The 22,858-nt window shown below is 47.0% G+C and overlaps 1 protein-coding gene across 5 annotated transcripts in view; it reads left to right on the forward strand.

The window, feature by feature from the left end:
• LOC137432837 (uncharacterized) overlaps positions 1-22,858 on the forward strand; it is a 42,221-nt gene that overhangs the window by 11,176 nt on the left and 8,187 nt on the right. For 3 of the 5 annotated variants that reach the window (XM_068125084.2, XM_068125082.2, XM_078783678.1), the window contains exons 4-6: positions 18,390-18,506; positions 21,369-21,399; positions 21,639-21,751. In XM_068125084.2, the coding sequence (XP_067981185.2) occupies positions 18,390-18,506; positions 21,369-21,399; positions 21,639-21,751 (261 nt within the window). The remainder of the gene's footprint in view (positions 1-18,389; positions 18,507-21,368; positions 21,400-21,638; positions 21,752-22,858) is intronic. The other 2 variants (XM_068125083.2, XM_068125085.2) reach the window with 1 other exon arrangement.

Consider the following 22,858-nt stretch of genomic DNA (forward strand, 5'->3'; position numbering starts at 1 on the left):
TCTCTACTTCCTTTCTTCTCCTTCCCTCCAGAGCACTTTTCTAAACCTAATTTTCAACCTTACTGTATTACCGTTACAAAAGTAATTAATTCGTATTTGCAATTTTTTTCTCAGATGTCGAAGGCTCGAAAATGGAATGACAGCTATGTCAAGTTTGGATTCACGAATGTCAGTCGAGATGGCGTGGACTGCGCGCAATGTCTGCACTGCTCGGTCGTGATGTCAAATGCGTCACTACGTCCTTCCAAACTTTCAAACCATCGCGACAAGATGCATCCCGGAAGGAAGGAAGATAATATCGACGCTCTGTCTGCGAAACGATCACGATATGACCGTGAAGCGACACTTCCCAAATTTGGATTCCGCCCAGAAGAAAAACCTGCTCTTCAAATGCCTCTCTCGGCTGTATGAACTCCGGGTTGAGGTGGAAATCTTCCTGCGAGACAACGAAAACAACCTCCATGTCCACTTCGACAATGAAGAGTTCGTCATGATGACTCGCCTACCTGGCCGATATATTCGGCCAACTCAACGAAATGAACCAGTCCTTGCAAGGCCGTGATGTGACAGTCAGTGACGTTCAAGACAAGCTTGCCGGACTGTCTGCTAGAATGGAAGTCTGGCAGGCACGAATCAAGGCCGGGTCCACTGCCTCGTTTCCTTTCTTGGACGAGCACCTGCAGACGCAGAGGATTGAGCTTCCCGTCGGCATCAAAGATTGCATCACTAGACATCTCGACAATCTCTCCGCTGAGTTCAAATCGTATTTCGACGATGCACCGTTGGATGTTCCGTGGCACAAAGACCCGTTCAACGCCAAAATTGAACCTACTGAAGACGAAGCAGAGGAGCTGGCAGAGTTGAAGGTTTCAAAAGCAATGAAGCTGGTCTTCAGTAACAAAGAAGACCTCTCCACCTTCTGGTTGTCTGTTCAGGATGCGTATCCACTACTCAGCAAGAAGGCATCCGTAATGCTCATTCAATTCGCCACAACATATCTTTGCGAATCTGGATTTTCTGACCTTGCGACCATTAAAACGAAGTCCAGAAACCGTCTTGACGTTGGGAACGATATTCGCCTTGCTGTGTCCAAGACGGAGCCGGACATAAGAGGCCTCGTCAGACAAGCCCAACAGCAAGTGTCTCATTGATTGTATTGCTTAGAAAAATGTTTACTTTGATTTATCTTTTAAGACTGGGTAAATAAATTTCATAAAACGAAATCTGCATCTTTTATTGAAGGGCAGGGGGCCACGAATGTTAAGCGACTCGGTAGGGGGGCCATGGGCCATCAAAGGTTGAGAAACGCTGGCATAGACCAACGGCTTGTGGTCGACGAAAGCCGTGAACGGGCGGCCCTCCAGGAGGTTGCGGAAATGGCGAACGGCCAGGAATAGACCGAGCAGCTCGCGGTCGAACGTGCTGTATTTTAACTCGTTCGGCTGGAGTTGCCGGCTGAAAAAAGCGAGTGGCTGCCAAACCCCGTCCACCCATTGTTCATGGACGGTGCCCACCGCGTAGTTGGAGGCGTCCGTAGTGAGGGCGATGGGCGCGTTGAGCACCGGGTGAGCCAGCAGCGTTGCATCGGCGAGAGCCCGTTTTGCGCTCGCGAAGGCCGCGTCCATGGCCGCGGACCAAACGATGTCATGCTTGGCTGGCTTGCCCCGGAGGGCCTCGTAAAGGGGCCGCATGAGCTGAGCAGCGCGGGGCACGAATCAGTGATAAAAATTCACCATGCCGAGGAACTCTTGTAGGGCCTTGATGGAACGGGGACGCGGGAACGTGGTGATGGCCTCGACCTTGGTCGGCAGCGGCACGGCCCCGGTCTTGGTGATGCGGTGGCCCAAAAAGTCAACGGTCGTCGTGCCGAAGTGGCATTTGGCCGGGTTGACAATTAAGCCGTGCTCGCTGAGGCGACCGAACAGTGTTCGGAGGTGGAGGAGGTGCTCGGCGCGGGACGTGCTGGCGACGAGGATGTCGTCCAGATAGACGAAAAGAAATGGCAGGTCGCGCAGCACGCCGTCCATTAAGCGCTGGAATGCCTGGGCCGCGTTCTTGAGGCCAAACGGCATCCTCAAAAATTCGAACAGGCCGAACGGCGTGATGACGGCCGTCTTCGGGACGTCGGCCGCCCGGGCAGGTACCTGGTGGTATCCCCGTATCAGGTCAATTTTGGAAAATATGACCCGTCCTGCCAAACGGGCGGAAATGTCCTGGATGTGCGGGATCGGGTACCTGTCGGGGGTGGTAGCGTCGTTGAGGCGGCGGTAGTCGCCACACGGGCGCCATCCGCCCCCCGGCTTTGGCACGATGTGCAGCGGTGAGGCCCACGCGCTATCGGAGCGCCGCACGATGCCGAGGTGCTCCAACGCGTCGAACTCGGCCTTTGCCATGGCGAGCTTGGTCGGGTCGAGGCGGCGGGCCCTGGCATAGACCGGTGGGCCCGTAGTGGGTATGCGGTGCTCGATCCCATGCCGCACTGCGACGGCCGAAAACGTCGGCCGCGTGAGGGCCGGGAATTCCGTGAGCAGGCGAGCGAACTCGTTCGCCGTCGGGAGGGCGCACGCTACTTCGGTCGGCGCGGAGCTGCTCATCGTGCACGCCAGGGAGCTGAAGGTCTCGGTGTTGACAAGGCGACGTCGTTTGACGTCGACCAGCAGCCCGTGCGCGCAGAGGAAGTCGGCGCCCAGCAAAGCCATGGGGACACAGGCGGTCACAAAGGTCCACTGAAAGCGCTGGCTGCCGAAGCAGAGGGTGACGTCGCGCGGGCCGAAAGTGCGTATGGCCGAGCCATTAGCAGCGACCAAAGACGGGCCGCAAACGGCGTCCCGCCTGTCCTGCTCGGAGGCGGGTATGACGCTCAGTTGGGCGCCGGTGTCACAAAGGAAACGCCGCCCAGATGCTTTGTCCCGAATAAAAAGCAAGTTGCCCGAGTGGCCGGCGCCAATGGCTGGGAATGAACACCGGCCCGGCCGTTTCCCGACTTGCCGAAAGTGCACGGGGGTCGGCACGTCCGAGCCTTGTGTCCGAACCTGGCGTGGTAATAACACCACGCCTGGTCAGGTGGAGGCCCCGGCCGTCGTGTCGGAAGCGGTCGGCGCGGCGTGGCGGCCGCCAGTTGTACCGGCAGTTCGGCCTCCAACCGCGCAGGGTGCTCGGGCGTCGTGGGCATCGCCTCGGACGGTGGCAGGGTCCAGGTAGCCGCGCCCATGTGTTGGCCCGCCGAGGAGATCTTATCGGCTTCCCTGGCGAGGGCGCGGGGATCGGTGATCGACGTGCCAGCCAGGGCGAGGCGTATTGGGTGAGGCAGCTGGCGAAGGAACAGCTCGCGGAACAGAAAATCCGGAGAGTGCTCACCGAGCAACGAGAGCATATAGTCCATGCGCTCGGATGGGCGCGTGTCGCCGAGCTCGGGCAGGTCGAGCAGGTGCCGTGCGCGTGCCGCCGGTGAGAGGGCGAAAGCGTCGAGGAGGAGCGTCTTCAGCGCATCATACTTGTCAGCAGCCGGCGGGTGCTCGAGGAGGCTCAGGGCGCGGGCTGCGGTGGCGGAACCGAGTGCTGCCACGACGTGGTGGAAGCGGGTGTCGTCCGCGGTGATGCCTCGCAGGGCAAACCGGGAGTCCGCCTGGGCGAACCAAACAGCCGCGTGAGCCTCCCAGAAGGTAGGCAGTTTAAGAGTCACTGCCGGGTCCATGTCGGTAGGTCACCAGTGAAGGAACTGCGCTCCAACGCGAGTCGAAAGAATTGACGCGACCAAAGACGGAATTCGTCCGAGTTGCTTTATTGAAACAAAACAGCTCAGGTATTCTGACAAGCCCGTTTATCGGGCAGCAATATATATACACATTTATGCCAGGGCGTTTGCCCGGGAAAACCGAGACCGGGCATGCCCGGGTGTCAAGGGCGAGTCCTGGAAAGGCGAGTCTGGACATGCCCGGGCGTCCTGGACGCGGCCTGGCAAGTCGAGGCTGGGCGTGCCCGAGCGCTCTGGGCGAGCCCTGGAAAGGCGAGAGCGGGCATGCCCGGGAAAGACGAGACCGGGCGTGCCCGGGAGGTTCGGGCGTGCCTGGGAACAGCGAGTCCGGGAATGCCCAGGAGAGGCGCGTCTGGGCCCGTCCAGACGAGCCCGGCATGGCGATCGCGCCCTGGCCGCGTCCTGGCAGGTGCAAGGCGATTGTGTACATTCAGCGGGAACCGCTACAATATGACGTAATATATGAACGTTCCCTCAAGGGTGGTGAAAGAAACATAACTGGCAAAGCCAAATGGCGCATTACATTCGACCTTTCAGAAGCGTAATTGTCACTATAAAACTCACCGAATATGTTGGATAAATATGTGAGAAACAAACATACATCCGGAGAGGCAAACACCGTAAACACAGGAAGCAATCATCTACACCATAAAAAATCGTATGTTTAATCATGAATTTTCCAATTCTGAAAGCCTCTTTGTGAATAGGAAGAAGAGGAAGAAGCGCTAATGTATGGTTTCTTCACACAGCAGTTTGAACTGAAACATTTATTATTCTACGACAGTATAAACCCTTTAGAAGGACACGGAACGAGCATAAAATACAGTAGTGATATTTTGCGAAGCAATATAAAAATATATAAAACTAAACAGAACAACCCACAAATAACAACAACCACAGCCACGATAACAATCGAGTGTTATAAAAGATCCTTATTTTCACATGTTTTCTTCATGTGTTTCTCGTGTTTGTTTGTGTTTCACAATGAATGAAAAACGTGAAGGCAGAGCATGCAGATAGATGGTGATACATGACATAACAGGTTCAACGATATGTCCAGCCTGAATGTCATAGGAATCAAAATGGCGGTGTGTGGAGTCAGCCATTGTACCGCCATAATGACATCACATTACCCATCATGTGACCAGATCCTCAGCTCTGATTGGTGTACGTTTGAGGGGACATACATACATACATACATACATACATACATACATATATACATACATACATACATACATACAGTCATGTGAAAAAGTAAGTACCACGACGTACACCCATGTAAAGTTTTGACTTTTTCAACATATTTCAACATACATCTATTTGATCTTCATTTCAACAATATTGATAGATAAAGGTGATATAATATAACAAATATCATGAAACATTTACATTTTGTAGTCCATTGTATAATTTAAATAAACATAAATGCAAATTTCGCATGTGGAAAGAGTAAGTACACCCCATTATATGTTTTTTAAAATCTTTTTAACATATGTGTTAATGGACACATCACATCAATATTTGGACACATCAATATTTGATCTTCATTTAAACAGTATCTATAGATAAGGGTGATCTAAATGAACAAAAAACAATGAGAATTGACTGTGCAATAATTTATTCAACAAAAAATTAACAGAAATGCCATTTCCTTCTATGGAAAAAGTAAGTACACCCTTGGCTCTAATAGGGGTATTGCCCCCTTTGGCAGAAACAACCTCAAGTAGGCGTTTCTTATAACTGTCTACCAGTCTCTGACATCGACTGGGAGAAATTTTTGCCCACTCCTCCATGCAGAATTCTTTCAGCTGTGCGATGTCTGGGGGGTTTCTTGCATGCACAGCTCGTTTCAAATCCCCCCACAACATCTCGATGGGATTTAGATCCGGGCTTTGACTTGGCCATTTCTTTCTTTTCAGCCATTCCTTGGTGGATTTACTGGTATGTTTAGGGTCATTGTCATGTTGCAAGGTCCACCTTCGGTTGAGCTTCAACTTCTCCGACAGATGGCCTCACATTATCCTCAAGCACCTTCTGGTACAATGAAGAATTCATAGTGGATTATATGATGGTGAGCTGCCCAGCCCCTGATGCAGCAACGCTGCCCCAAACCATAATATTTCCACCACCTTGCTTTACAGTTGGTATCAGGTTCTTGTGGTCAAATGCTGTCTTTGGTTTTCGCCAAACACGTCTTCTGGTACTGTGGCCAAATAGCTCCACCTTTGACTCATCTATCCAGAGTATATTGTTCCAGAAGTGCTGGTCTTTGCCAAGGTGTTCATTGGCAAACGTTAGTCTTGCCCTGATGTTCTTTCTGGACAGAAAAGGTTTCCTCCTGGCACACCTCCCATGTAGATCAAATTTGTGCAGCCTCTTTCTCATGGCAGACTCGTTCACTTTGACATGAACAGTGGCAAGAGCTACCTGTAGGTCCCGTGATGACATTCTGGGGTTATTGAAGACTTCTTTCAGCATCTTGCGGTCTGCTCTCGGGCTGAACTTGCTGGGGCGGCCTGGCCTGAACATGTTGGTCGTTGTTTGGAATCTTCTCCACTTGTAGATTATCTTCCGAACAGTCGAATGATTGATTTCAAATTGTTTGGAGATCTTCTTAAATCCCTTCCCAGACTCGTAGGCATCTATAACCTTCTTTCTGAAGGCCTCAGAGAGCTCTTTTGATCTAGGCATGGTGACGCCACACACTTCAACAACAAAGAGCAAACCAAACTAAATGTCTGAGGTTTAAATAAGACAGGTTCCTCCAAGATCCTCTCTAACGACATTCTAATCATTTGCACCTGAGCTGGTGCACCTGATTCTAATTTTAGGTATTTGAAGTAGTGATAAATGTCGGGGTGTACTTACTTTTTCCACATGCGAAATTTGCATCTATGTTTATTTAAATTATACAATGGACTACAAAATATAAATGTTTCATGATATTTGTTATATTATATCACCTTTATCTATCAATATTGTTGAAATGAAGATCAAATAGCTGTATGTTGAAATATGTTGAAAAAGTCAAAACTTTACATGGGGTGTACTTACTTTTTCACGTGACTGTACATACATACATACATACATACATACATACAAACGGACAGACAAACACTGTTTGAGACGGTTTTGCCCTATAGGCTACGCCGTCAAAAAAAAGAAAGAGGCAAAAGCATGGCACACATGGTCTGCCAGTAATCCTCCTCTTATTAAACGCCTAAAATCCAAGTTTGCTGCTCACCTGCACTCATTTGTTCCTCTTTTCTCTCACCCGTGGAACCAACTTCCCCAGTTTGTTCAGTTTCATTCTTCCCTCCATGGCTTCAAGACAGCCGTTCATCACAACCTCAGGTAGCATCAGAGGGATTTTGCATGTATGACCTTTTCCCAAATGACACAATTTCAAAACACTCCATTTTTCCAGGTCATTGTACTTTTCCCCTGCTCTCTCATCTGTTTTCGTTTGTTAGTTGTTGTTACCTCCGCCACCGAAGGTGCATGGAGGTTATGTTTTCACCCCTGTCTGTCTGTCTGTTTGTCTGTGAACAAGATCTCAAAAAGTTGTGAACGGATTCGACCGAAATTTGGCAGAGGTCGTGTATGTGTATTGTTGTTGTTGTTGTTTTTCTTGTTGTGGTATATACAGTGCGTATCAAAAAAAAGGTAATCCGAATTCAAGGGGTTAATATGCAAAGGTTATGTATTTTGACAATTTACATGTGGTTTACTAATTAAGAGGAGATCCTCAACTTTCCATTGATACCTTCCATGCATCATTGCTGTCACACATGACGGAGTACATGTTCATTAAAAATGACAAGTTGAAATCGCATTTTTACAAGTTTGGCTAATCGATGCAAGTCAGGATAATTGGTGCAAAATGAACGTCAGATGTGAACTTTTCTCAGGAATGATTGGCCTTTATGCACCCACACCTTCAACATGTCCACCTCCCCTTTCAACACAAAGCTCACAGCGGCGGAACATGCCCTTAACTGCTCGTCTCACCATAGCCGGGTCGATGACTCGGTCTCCAAAGAGTTCCCTCAGTTGATCTCGGACAGCGATAAGACGATGTGCTGGGGTGCCTTCTTGGGCCCACCAGAGATATCTGAAGACACCACGAACCTGTCGCTCAAAGTTCTCCTCCAGCTGTGGTAAAACTTCATCATTGATCATCTGCAGATACCTGTTACCATTGACATTCCTTTGAAAGAAAAATGGTCCGATCACCTGACCACTTCCAGAAAGTCCCAACCAAACAGTCCACTTTTGTCGATTCATGTTGGTGTCAAAATTAAATTCCTGGGGTTGATCTGTCGGTGCATATTCAAGAACATTATGGGTATTGACCTTGCCGCCCTTGGAAAAAGCAGCTTTGTCGCTGATAATGAGATACCGCAGGAAATTGACGTCTGCTTCGCAACGTGCTATCAACCATCTGGTAAGCACCAGCCTCCTGGCAAAATCCCCTGGCGTAAGTTGATGCCGGATGTGAATCCGATATGGATGTTGGTGGAGGTCCAGTCTTGTGATTCGGTTGAATGTTGCTGAAGGCAATCCCGTCCCATTTCGTCTTGCGCTGGTATCCCTCGGATGCTCCAAAACTTGCTGCCTTACTGCTGCAATGTTCATTTTCGATCGCCCAGTGCGCCTCCTACCAGAATTCCCCTTGTTGTGGTTGAGGCTAGTGCCATGCTCTTGATATTTTCTAACATTCGCCCAGATGGTTTTGGCTGCTGGAGGCTCCCGTTCTGGGAAACGTTCCCTGAACGCATCACGAGTTCGCTGCAAACTTCCAGTTTGGTGAAAGGTTATAACCACGAAGGTCCGCTGTTCAGTCGTAAGTTGAACCATCTTTTCAATGACTCAGATTCTCTCTAAACCCATACACTGTAGGCCCATCTTAAATACCCATATTAAACAAAGGATGATGCAACCGACGATTACCAGACCAGCTTAACAATTTTACATAATCAACTTGGCAGTTGACAAGTAATGCGTCCATTTAAAACTGTCTTGCACCGATTAGCCAAACTTGTAAAAATGCGATTTGAACTTGTCATTTTCAATGAACATGTACTCGGTCATGTGTGACAGCAATGATGCATGAAAGGCATCAATGGAAAGCTGAGGATCTCCTCATAATTGTTAAACCACATGTAAGTTGTCAAACTAAATAACCTTTGGATATTAACCCCTTGAATTCGGAATACCTTTTTTTTGATATGCACTATATAGCCCCAGACAGTTCTCTTGAACAAGCCTGTGGCACAGAGACAGCCAATCATTCTCAAAAAGTTACAGATTCGGATGAAATGGTGGTGGTTTATGTATGCTGTTAACCAATTGATTAATACTTTAATTATTTTACTATTATTATTATTTTATTTTTTTAATTATGCAATTAATCAATTATTGTACAACGCTCCCTCCAAATTATTCCTCCAAATTCCTCCAAATTAGCCTGGTGTTGGCTTAGCGGTTATGGTGCCGGCTTGGGATCCTAGGATCCTGGGTTCGAATTCCGATCGATCGCCGAATTAACACCAGGGGTGTTGACTCAGCCTGTCATCCTTCCGAGGTCGGCAAATTTGAGTACCAGCTTGCTGGGATGAATGATCCCTGTGTGTACCCCGATTTAGAATAGGTACACCGTATCCCTGCACATGCATCGTAAGAGGCGACCAAGGGTTGGCGTCAGGAAGGGCATCCGGCCATAAAAACATTGCCTCAAACAGGGAACCATGATTGTCATGGGGCCCGCAAGGCTAACCCCTGCTCTAGCGGGGAAAATGGCATTAAAACGATCATTCATTCATTTCATTTGCTCCCTCCAAATTGCGTCTCCATGTGCTACACATCGGCATTGTCTGGCACCGAAGGTGCCCCAGCAATGTCGCGTGCTGGAGAATGTTATTTATTTATTTGGCATGGGGTGGTGTAGTTTGAATGTAGCTCTACTTGTTTTCTTTCATTTTCATTCATTTATGTTGTTTTATGTAATAGCTACAGGCTCAGGGGTGCCAAGATAGCCTAAAGGCATGCTCACTCGACTTTGAGCTGTCTAGCCTATGTTTTCATCCAGGCCCAGCTACAAAATGTGGCCCTGGTGTTTTGCATGCAGTGAAGATGAGGTGTGAATGTTTGGGTCATCCCGAGGATGACGTGAAGCCGTTTGTCTTGTTGGCTATCATTAGTTTATGGACATTAAAGATCTCATGGTGTCCTTCACGAAGAGTGGACTTGTTGTGTGTAACGTATGTAACGCTAGCCTACCTTTACGGTCTGGAGGCGGTGGCACTGACAGAGACAACAACAGAGGCTGCAGGTTTGTGAGAACAACTGGGTCAGGAGGATTGCAGGAGTGAGGAGGGTGGATCGAAGGAGAATGGATAAACTGAGGGAGGAGATTGATGTGCAGATGAGCTTGACGGGGAGATTAGTGAAATGCCGGCTGAAGTGGGCGAGATAGTTGGTGCAGGTGGCCGAAGAGAAAATGGCAAAGAGAGTAGATGGATTGAAGTACCCGGTGTGTACCCTGGTTAGAATAGGTACACCGTATCCCTGCGTGTCGTAAGAGGCGACTAAGAGGGTTGGTGTCAGGAAGGGCATCTGGCCATAAAAACATTGCCTCAAAAAGAGAACCATGACAATTACAACTACATATGGGCAGGGTACAGCCCGAAGTGGAGATCGGTTTCTGAGGTTTGGGACATGGAATGTAGGGACAATGACAGGGAGATAAGGAGAAGTGGTGGAAGTATTGATCAGAAGAAGAGTGGACATATGTTGTGTGCAAGAGATGAGATGGAAGGGAAGTGGTGTGAGAATGGCGAAGGGTAGGCAGGGACAGAAATACAAGTTTGTGTGGCAAGGGTGCCCGGAGGGCGTGAATGGTGTTGGTGTCCTGTTTTCTGAGGAGTTTGTAGACAGTGTGGTGAGTGTGACTAGAGTGAGTGATAGGTTGATGATGGTGAAAATGATGATTGGAAAGCTCTTGGTGAACGTCATCTCGGGATATGCTCCGCAGGTTGGTCGGAGTGATGAAGAGAAGGACAAGCTCTGGTGTGCGATAGAGAAGCTGATGGAAAACGTGAAAGATAAGGAAGTTGTTGTGGTAGGAGGAGACCTAAATGGACATGTGGGAAGGAGTATGGACGGTTTTGAGGGAGTTCATGGGGGTTACGGATATGGTGTGAGAAATGGAGAAGGTGAAAGGATTTTGGAGTTTGGAATCAAACTGATTTGTTGATTTGTAATACTCAGTTCCAGAAAGGGGATAATAAGCTTGTTACATACACGTCAGGTGGGTCGACGACAACCGTTGACTACCTGATGGTGCGTAGGCGAGATAGGGGGCACCTTCGGGACACAAAGGTGATCCCGGGGGAGGAGGCTGTTTCACAGCACCACTTGGTTGTCTGCGACATAAGGGTGAAAGGTGCGAGGAGAGCTCGGCGGGTGAAGTACCAACCGAGAATGAAGGTGTGGAGGTTGAAAGAGGTGACAATAAGGGAGGCATTAAAAGAGAGGCTGAGTAGGGTAGAGGATGATGTGGTTGAGCTTGAACGTGGTTGGATGTCAATGAAAGATAGTCTGTTGGGAGCCGTTGGTGAGGTATGTGGATGGACAAAAGGACCACTGAGGCACTCGGAAACATGGTGGTGGGATGATGAAGTTGGAAAGAGGATTGACGAGAAGAGGAAGAAGTTCAAGGAGTGGCAGAAGGCGAAGGGTACGGAGCAGAAAAAGCAGAGTATGAAAGTTATAAGGCAGCCAATAAGGCTGCAAAGAAAGAGGTAGCAAAGGCACAGGAGGCATGTAGGAAAATGTTCGGAGAACGCTTGGATTCGGAAGAGGGTCAGAGAGCGGTATTCAGGATTGCAAAGCAGATAGCGAAAGAGAGGTGTGATGTGATGGGGGTGAGTTGCTTGAAGGATAAAGTGGGACAAATCGTTGTGGATGCAGATGGAATTAAAGGAAGATGGAAAAGATATATGGAAATGCTGTTGAATACAGAGAATGAATGGGATCTCAACATAGAGAGTAACCCAGTTTTAGGACCGGCAAAGAAGATAACTGAGAAGGAAGTTGAGGAAGCGATAAAAACAATGAAGAGTAGAAAAGCGGGAGGGCTGACGGGAGTTGTGGGAGATATGCTGAAGGCAGCAGGAAGTTGGGGTGTGAAGAGAATGGCAGAGATCTGTAATCTGGTGGTGAAAGAAGGTCGCATTCCAGTGGATTGGGAACTGAGTACCCTTGTCCCTCTATACAAGGGGAAAGGTGACCCTCTGGAGTGTGGCTCGTACCGAGCGATAGTTATTGGAGCATGGAATGAAGGTATTGGAAAGGGTGTTGGAGAGTAGGATAAGGAAGAAAGTGAAGATTGACGAAATGCAGTTTGGATTTATGCCAGGAAGAGGAACGACAGACGCGCTCTTTATTGTGAAGCAGTTGCAGGAAAAGTACATGGAGAAGAGGAAGAAGTTGTTTCTTGGGTTTGTTTATCTGGAGAAAGCATTCGATAGGGTTCCACGCAAAGTATTGACATGGGCATTGAGGAAGTTAGATGTGGAGGAATGGTTGATCAGAGTTGTGATGGCAATGTACAAAAGAGCGCGCACAGCTGCAAGGACGAAGGACGGGAACAGTGGTGAGTTTGAGGTGAAGGTGGGAGTGCATCAGGGGTCGGTACTAAGTCCACTACTATTTGTAGCTGTGATGGAGGTGCTGGCTCAGAACGTAAAGGAGGGTTTACCGTGGGAGTTGTTGTATGCAGATGATCTGGTGTTGATTGCGGAAAGTATGGATGGACTGAAGGAAAAGATGAACAAGTGGAAGGAATGTATGGAGACAAAAGGTCTGAAGGTGAATATAGGAAAGATGAAGGTGATGGCAAGTGGTAAAGCATGTGGTGAGGTGGAAAGAACTGGGAAGTGGCCATGTGCTGTGTGCAGGAATGGTGTCGGAGTGAACTCCATTCAATGTACAATGTGCGCTGAGTGGGTTCATCAAAAATGTAGTGGTCTGAGAGGGTCATTAACCAGTGTGGCAGCTACATTCAAATGTAAGGTGTGCACAGAGGGAGCTGCAGATGGAAGAAATGTTGAGTTGGATCTTGGAGACGGCGTGAAGCTGGAAGGTGTGAAAACATTTTGCTACCTCGGAGACATGCTGAATGGAGAAGGTGGATCAGACTCGGCAACTGTTGCTGGAGTGAGATGTGCATGGAAGAAGTTTCGGGAACAGAGTGACGTGCTGATGAGGAGGGGAGTGTCGTTGAAGCTGAAGGGAAAGGTGTATGCTGCATGTGTGAGAAGTGTTATGATTTATGGGAGCAAGACATGGGTCATGAATGTAGAGCAGCAACGAAGGCTGGAAAGGGTGGAAATGCGAATGGTTCGGTGGATGTGTGGAGTATCGTTGAGGGAGAGGAAGACAAATGATGAATTGCGAAAGATGATGGGAATAGAGCCTGTGATTGATGCTGTGAAGAGGAACAGGTTGAGATGGTTTGGTCATGTGTTGAGGAAGGATGAAAGTGACTGGTTGAGAAGAGTGATGGAAATGAATGTAAAAGGAAGTAGAGGACGGGGAAGACCAAGAAAGACTTGGCTAAAGATGGTGGAAGAAGAATTGCGGGCAAGGGGGGTAACAAGGAGAGATGCAGAAAATAGGGCAAAATGGAGAAGATTGTCATGGGGACCGCAAGACTAACCCCCGCTCTAGCAGGGAAAATGGCCTTAAAATGCATGTTGTTGTTGTTGTAGTAGATGGATTGAAGGAACAAGTTGAGAACCATGGTTGAGATGGGAGGATTGTGTGAAGAGTGATATCAGTAAGGTGAGTGTGGTTGGAGAGTGGAGAGAGTTGGCTGAGGAGAGAGCGGAGTGGAGGAGTAACGTGGTCAAGACAGGGCAGGAGCTTGGTGCCATCCGACCTCACCCCTTATAAAGGGAAGAGGAGGAGAAAGATGAGGAGAGACTAGTTATCGTGGGCACCCTTAACGAGTTACAAATTCCTGCACAGACTGATTGCTTGGAAGCAAAAGGCAAACTACCCAGTACGACTTCTTGCAAAGAGACTGTTTCAGCAGCACTGACGTTTTGTAAATGGTCTTGTACATTGATGATGATGAAATAGCTATAGCGTGGCAGCATCAAGTATTCCGTGTGCAATCGACAGTTAACACGAGTGTTGATCTCAAAGGCTGCACAAGACTTGGTTGGCACTTGTACTGTCATTGAAGTGTTTACCGATGGGCGACTACAGATGACCAACATTTGGCCGACTAGAACGTTCACTTTGATTCTACTGATCCACTTAGCTCTTTTTCCCTTTCTTTTAATCCTTTTCCAACATCTGGCTGTCATTGTCCACACCTGCATTTGTGTCTAGTCAGGTCATTCGAAAATCCCTTTGAATCAATGAGTGGAACCGTTTTAAACTCAAACCTTGATTGATGTGAATATAAGGTGTAAAGAGTGTAAAGTGCTATTTTGGCCACAGCAATGACCTTCTCAGCTTGTCATTCAACACAGATTCGAGAAAATGTCCCCATGCGGCAGCCTCGTTGTTATAATACAAAATAATACTTATTTTGTTTCTCAAGCTGTTTTGAGGAGCATTCCACCTTGGCACAATTCAGGGGAATGCCAATATACATTGTGGAAGTATCCATTTAATTGTAGTTAATATTATTATTATTATTATTATTATTATTATTATGAGCTGAGTACCTGCCCTACGGGCGATTTTGTTCCAAGCGTGCCACACTGTCTTCTGACACATCCCTTTATTTGGGTGGTGTATAGGAAACAGAGCGCTGCCTCAATCGCTCCTGAAAAAAAAATAACCCTGGTTATATAAATGCAGCAAAGACCTATCTACTGTTTATGTGCATCTATAATAATAAATGTGTGTGTGTGTGTGTGTGTGTGTGTGTGTGTGTGTGTGTGTGTGTGTGTGTGTGTGTGTGTGTGTGTGTGTGTGTGTATGTGTATGCGTGCATTAGTCTCCTACATAACTCCAAAACCATGAAACCTAGTGGCTCAAAACTTTGCATGTGTACTCTGGGAATTACAAGGGAGTGCATGAATGAAAACTGGGTATTTGTGTAAAATTCAACATCCCTTTTGAAAATAATTAATGGGCTTATTAAATTAAAATAAAAAACAGGCTTACCCTTGGTCAACCCACGTTCACCTCGCAGAGGTCTTAAACCGTCATTTTGTTTCAGCCTACTCAAAAAGCCTTGGCGATTTTGCACAATGACCTCCCACGGACCGAATAAAGTATCCAATCGAAATCTGTCTTCACATTTGACGATCAGAGCTGGTGGACTAAGTAACTGTCGAAATCTGGAGTGAAATCTGAAAATTTAATGAAATTACCAATTCTTAAAATCTAAGCGTATTTACTTATTTACTTTAAGCAAGCAAGGCTGTGATCCTTCCTTTTCCATATTTACAAATTACCAAAGCATTAAACTTAAACATTTTCTGCTGTTCGCAGAATTATATTGAGTGAAGAAAAGATTAAGGAATGTGCCTAAAGTGTAACTTCATTGAGTGCAATGAAAATAATTATGATAAAGCGCTCATCATCGAATGCCTGATATTCGCTGTATGCATTGCTAATCGCCTGCCAAGCTAGCCGTTCTTTATCAACCATTTCATTGGAATGCTTGCTTGAGTGCTTAAGCCACTTGGTGAGCATTCCACAAGCTGCTTGGTAATAGCTGCCTACTCTGAGCGCCCAAGGTTAATTGCACGAAACTCAATAAGATCACATTTTTTTTACCATGATACATCTTACGATGGGTTTTAAAGTAATTTTCTCAAAATTCGTAATGTATAAACACACGAGCAACCACCTGGCGCTGGGAAGAGTGGGTGGAAGGAGGGAGGGAGGGGTGGGGTAGGAAGATGATGGGAGGAGGGAGGGTAATGGGTGGTGGGAGAAGACATGGTGGGACGAGGGAGGGTAAGGGGTGGGAAGCCAGAGAGAAGGGATCACAGGAGGAGGAAAGGGAAGAGGTGGGTTAGGAGTTTGGAGGGAGGGGTGGGGGAGTTGGGAGGAGTGAGGGGTTGGGCGGGGGGAGGCAAAAAGGTGGGGTAGAAGGTGAAGGTGGGAGGATTGAGGGGAAGGGGTGTGTAGGAGTCAGGATGAGGTGGGACAAGTCCGGATCGCGATGGCAGGAGGAGGAAGGGGAGGAGGTGGGTTAGGAGTCTGTATGGGGGGTGGAGGAGGTAGGAGGAGGGAGGGAAGGAGGCGGGTGGGAGTTGGGAGGAGGAGGGTGGGAGGAGGCAGGGGGTGTGATGGGATGAGGGACCCGACATTGCCTAGTATATAATATATTGTGGTTATATAGCCCAGATAATTCCAATTGCACTGGCCCATACCCCAATTGCACTGGCCCATACCCCAATTGCACTGGCCCATACTCCAATTGCACTGGCCCATACACCAATATTGCACTGGCCCATACACCAATATTGCACTGGCCCATACACCAATTGCACTGGCCCATACACCAATTGCACAGGCCCATACTCCAATTGAACTGGCCCATACACCAATTGCACTGGTCCATACACCAATTGCACTGGCCCATACTCCAATTGCACTGGCCCATACTCCAATTGAACTAGCCCATACTCCAATTGCACTGGCCCATACACCAATTGCACTGGTCCATACACCAATTGCACTGGCCCATACACCAATTGCACTGGCCCATACTCCAATTGCACTGGCCCATACACCAATTGCACTGGCCCATACACCAATTGCACTGGCCCATACACCAATTGCACTGGCCCATACACCAATTGCACTGGCCCATACTCCAATTGCACTGGCCCATACACCAATTGCACTGGCCCATACACCAATTGCACTGGCCCATACACCAATGGCCCATACACCAATTGCACTGGCCCATACACCAATTGCACTGGCCCATACACCAATTGCACTGGCCCATACACCAATTGCACTGGCCCATACACCAATGGCACTGGCCCATACACAAATGGCACTGGCCCATACTGCAATTGCACTGGCCCATACACCAATTGCACTGGCCCATACACCAATTGCACTGGCCCATACACCAATTGCACTGGCCCATACACCAATTGCACTGGCCCATACACCTATGGCACTGGCCCATACACAAATGGCACTGGCCCATACACCAATTGCACTGGCCCATACACCAATTGCACTGGCCCATACTCCAATTGCACTGGCCCATATTCCAATTGCACTGGCCCATACACCAATGGCATTGGCCCATACACAAATGGCACTGGCCCATACACAAATGGCACTGGCCCATACACCAATTGCACTGGCCCATACACCAATTGCACTGGCCCATACACCAATTCCACTGGCCCATACACCTATGGCACTGGCCCATACACAAATGGCACTGGCCCATACACCAATTGCACTGGCCCATACACCAATTGCACTGGCCCATACTCCAATTGCACTGGCCCATACACCAATTGCACTGGCCCATACACCAATTGCACTGGCCCATACACCAATGGCACTGGCCCATACACCAATGGCACTGGCCCATACACCAATGGCACTGGCCCATACACAAATGGCACTGGCCCATACACAAATGGCACTGGCCCATACACCAATTGCACTGGCCCATACACCAATTGCACTGGCCCATACACCAATTGCACTGGCCCATACACCAATTGCACTGGCCCATATACCAATTGCACTGGCCCATACACCAATTGCACTGGCCCATACACCAATGGCACTGGCCCATACACAAATGGCACTGGCCCATACACCAATTGCACTGGCCCATACACCAATTGCACTGGCCCACACACCAATTGCACTGGCCCACACACCAATTGCACTGGCCCATACACCAATTGCACTGGCCCATACACCAATTGCACTGGCCCATACACCAATTGCACTGGTCCATACACCAATTGCACTGGCCCATACACCAATTGCACTGGCCCATATACCAATTGCACTGGCCCATACACCAATTGCACTGGCCCATACACCAATGGCACTGGCCCATACACAAATGGCACTGGCCCATACACCAATTGCATTGGCCCATACACCAATTGCACTGGCCCATACACCAATTGCACTGGCCCACACACCAATTGCACTGGCCCACACACCAATTGCACTGGCCCACACACCAATTGCACTGGCCCATACACCAATTGCTCTGGCCCATACACCGGAGGCCTGAAGTCTAATGGCTGAGGCCTATATATATACTGTTGCCATAACCAAGCCCATGACGCCTATGGGCTTCCATACTTTCGATATTTAATTATCCTTTTAAGAGTCGCTTTTGCTTGTTTTATACTGAACATACAACTTATAGGGAGGGCGTGGCGATTGTGAAGATGACACTTCTGAAGGTGTGTTGGGCTTACCATAGCACCAAAATGGCGGATGGATGTTTTTTTCAGCTTACAATTATGGATGGTGTCAGACCAGTTGTCCGACCCATGGGTATAGAGTGGACATACAAATACCTGCCCCACTATATCTAGATTATTTATAGATTTATCATCACAATCACTTCTCTTATTACCTATACTCCCAGCAGAGGTATTCTGGCTCGCTCTGGGAGTTTGCTGTCTCGGCGCACTCAGCTCACTCATATTCCTGCTCTACGTTGTCTGTTATCGGCACTCGCGAAAGCATCACCGCACACAGCCAGGTATGCTTGTTTTATGAGTCATAGGTTGGTGTGTGTGTGTAATGTGAGTGTAGGAGCAGAGGGGGTTTATTGTGGGTTTTTCAGGCTATCAAATGGGGTAGTGAGAATCAAAAGTGCTTTTTCAAATGAGTAAATAATTATATGGTGAATACTTTGGATGTTCGTATCGAAGACCAGTCAGGTTTTTCACCTTTCACCTTTCACCTTTATCATTATCTTGCATGAGGGGACTCTGATCTGATCATACACGGGATATCCCCATTCATGGATCCTTCTGTGGGTGTTAAAGTGATAATAAACCCACAGTGTTACAATCCATACTGTAATTTGAGAAGTGTTTGCTTGTGTTTGTTTGACTTTGCACTCTGAACCAATTAAATGAAATCTGGTGGGGTGTACACATGGAGGTTTTAGATGATTAAAAATTTCCTAGTCCCAGTTGTTCAGGGTGGTGGTTGGACCCCAAATTCCCTCTGTGACAATATGGAAGGAACTTTCAAGGAACTTCAATCCAGGAGGAGGCTATTAGATCCATTAAGCATGCACAATGTTTGCCAACTGATGGTGGTTTGCCTGTGCTATATCCTCTAAGTGTTGTGTCAAGCAAAGAAGAAGCACGTACCGTTTTTCCGTCTTTGGTATGACTCGGCCATTGTTGGAACCTCTGACCTCCCAGACTCAGAGAGGACACTCAAACAATGATGTCAGTGAAAAAAATATGTATGGCATCACACCACTCCCAGTGGGGTTGGGGTGTTGCACGTCGTACTAAAATACACCAATTCTAGGGGAATTAATGGGTTTCCAATTCTGGGTGCATTATGCCAACTGTAAATCTGATGGAATAATTCCTTGTGTAATTTTGGTAGGAATAATCCCATCCGTAATTCTGGCAGAATTATTCCATTCTTAAGGACGAACTCTTCGCAAGTGAGAGTGAGGAAACCCAAAACTCTCCCTGCACATTTCGTTTCAGAATTTGGCCAGGTACTCCGGACTAAGGGCTTATTTGGGATATTGGACTAAAAGGTCTTTCCAACTACATTCATTCCTTATTTGAGCAAAATGTTTTGCATTGAAATATTTTGAAATGCAATTTTGCTTTAAGGGGCAAATAGAGAGGGTCGGCGACGTCGAACGATATGCCTCTGCCCACATTATTACATCATTACACATCGTTGTATTAAGTTTGATTAAATCCCTCAGCTGTTCTCAAATATCACATTTGTACCAGACATGACTTCTGACCTGTGACCTTTGACATTTGATGCCGAAATCTAATCAGTTCATCTTTTCATCATCATCATCTTCTTCTTCTTCTTCTTCTATATATATATATAAAAGAAAGTTTTTGTTTGTTTGTTTGTTTGTATGTCTGCACGCACTAATCTTCTGAACGCTGAAAGATAGAAGGAAACCTCTAAAACAAAAAATGTCGGGACGGGCCCCGGGAAGGTTATAGGCTAGGTGGCGAGGCCGGTCGAGGCCACCTCGGCCGGGCTGGGCCCATTTCGCAATTAAAAGCTGAGCTGAATTATAGTAGTCAATCTTCTACGGCCGCGGGGTAAAAGCTGAATTATAGTAGTAAATTCATTCAAAAAGAACAAAAATGTCGGGACGGGCCCCGGGAAGGTTATTGGCAAGGTGGCGAGGCCGGTCGAGGCCACCTCGGCCGGGCTGGGCCCATTTCGCAATTAAAAGCTGAGCTGAATTATAGTAGTCAATCTTCTACGGCCGCGAGTAAAAGCTGAATTATAGTAGTAAATTGATTCAAAAAGAACTAAAAATGTCGGGACGGCCCCGGGAAGGGTATAGGCTAGGTGGCGAGGCTGGTCGAGGCTCACCTCAGCCGGGCCGGGCCCATTTCGCAATTAAAAGCTGAGCTGAATTATAGTAGTCAATCTTCTACGGCCACGAATAAAAGCTGAATTATAGTAGTAAATTCATTAAAAAAGAACCAAAAATGTCGGGACTTGCCCCGGGAAGGTTATAGGCTAGGTGGCGAGGCCGGGGGAGGCCCACCTCGGCCGGGTTGGGCTCATTTCGCAATTAAAAGCTGAGCTGAATTTTAGTAGTCAATCTTCTACGGCCACGAGTAAAAGCTGAATTATAGTTGTAAATTCATTCAAAAAGAACCCGGGCAACGCCGGGTGCTTTCGGCTAGTAATACATACTTATACCAAGTTTGGTCAAAATCCCATCACTGGTTCACAAGTTAGCACGTAACATATTTTTTACATAATGGGACCTTTGACCTCTTGACCCCATAATCTAATCAGTTAATCTTTGCGTCATTATACATACCTGTACCAAGTTTGACTTAGTTCCCTTTAGCTGTTCTTAAGTTATCGCTGTGGCGTAACCTATTACATACTCTGACATTTAAGCTCTTGACCCCAAAATCAAATCAGTTCTTCTTTGCATCATAATTTGTAACAACTTTGATCAAAATCCCCTCATTGGTTCACAAGTTATCGCGTTAACAGGAATTTCACCTCATATGACCTCTGACCTTTGACCTCATGACTACAAAATCGAATCACTTAATCTTTACCTCATTATACATACCTGTATCAAATTCGACTTGGATCCCTTCGGCCATTCTCAAGGTATCGCGGGAACGAAAACTATCACGGGCAGACGCACAGACGGACAGACAGCTGCACAGACAACCTGAAAATATAATGTCTTTGGCGATTTCGTCGGCGGTGGAATACAAATATTTCACGTTCTGTGGTGATTTTTGGGACACCTGTAGAAGGAAACGTCACTATCCTTCTATCAGGGATAATCATAACCTTAAAAAATGTTGACATTGAAGTGTGATTTTTGTGACATAAACACAAACTTTTTGTCTTTCAGGAGCAAAACCCCATCACGATTGTAAGTGCAGGTATGATGTCAACCGTTTCACCTGTCTTTGACATTTCTCATAAAATAAAATAAAATCTGGGATAATGTCCATGGATGCAGCGAAAGCAACATGTACAAACACTGTCCCTCAAGGACATCTGCGGGTGTCTGAAGCTTGTTGTAAACATCCGGCCTGGCGGATATTGATATTGACCAATCAGAATGCATCGGCAAAATAATAACAGTTACGGATTTGACTGGATGTGTTGCTTGCTGCAGACAACTAAGAAGCTGTGGAGCAAGCTGTGGGGAGCAACACTCCTTCATTCACACACGAACAAACAGCCTCATGCTCATTGGAAACTTTCAAAATAAATCACCTGCTGAGAAAGGTAAGTTCCACTTGTTCTGTTGGAACACGACATGCACAGACACATGCTTCCTTGAGTTGTCTCTTATAAACTAACCCTAACTCTAACCAGTAGGCCAGCTATCTCTACCCAGTAGGCCAGCTACCCTGCCTGCCAAATTCCAACTTACAGGGGGACAATGTATCAGTGATACAGCTGGGCCCGAGCAAATGATGATACCTGCAGTCTTGTGCTCCATACGACAGAAGAAGAACCCTAACAAACATAGAGGACCTAATTGAGTTGAGTGCACTGCAGTAACATTTCAAATTTGACAAACGCTTGATGTTAATGGCGGTTCTTTTCATGTCTGATACTGATCTTTGTTCGGTGGGATTTGAATGGGACTCGATATGGGAACCTAAGCCTGGTGTTGGCTTAACGGTTAAGGTGGCTGGCTTGAGATCTCAGGGTCCTGAGTTCAAGCCCTTGTCATGCAATTGAATTAACACCAGGTGGGTTGACTCAGCCTGTCATCCATCTGAGGTCGGAAAAAACGAGTTCCAGCTTACTGGGATGAAAGAATGAGCCATTCGAGACCCATCCAGGATTGTGACCAATCGCTGTGAAACTGCTTCGTCAGCCCAATGCATCTGAAGATGCCAAAGGAATGGTCTTCTTCTATATGGGAACCTGAACTTTGGAGCTCTCTTTATCACAAAGTTATATCACAGTATAGCCCGCTTTACTTATCAGCGGGTTGTATCGTTCATGACCTAGCTGCAGAAGATTCAAATGAAAATGTTTAAAGTTTGTGTGATGTGTTTAAAGGCCTTGCAATTCCTCATGTTATTTTGATAAAAAGATAAACCAGAAGATTTCTGGAAAGGATTTTGTCAAGATCCAAAAGAACAGAACAAGACGGCAGTATGGATTTGAAACTTAAAGAAGAAAAAGCAACATTTAAGGGAAATGCACCCAGTGATAATTGATGAAGAATTTTTATTTTAAAAATTATTTTAATTTAAAAAAAACTTACAAATTTGTCAAACTTTAAAACCCTGGCCTGGGTTGAATTCTAAACTCCTGGCTAAATCAACTATACGCTCTACATAATCACTATACCTGAGCATTCAACAAACTTATCCA

The sequence above is a fragment of the Myxine glutinosa genome, chromosome 8, assembly GCF_964187855.1.
Source record: "Myxine glutinosa chromosome 8, kmMyxGlut1.1, whole genome shotgun sequence".
NCBI lineage: Eukaryota > Metazoa > Chordata > Myxini > Myxiniformes > Myxinidae > Myxine > Myxine glutinosa.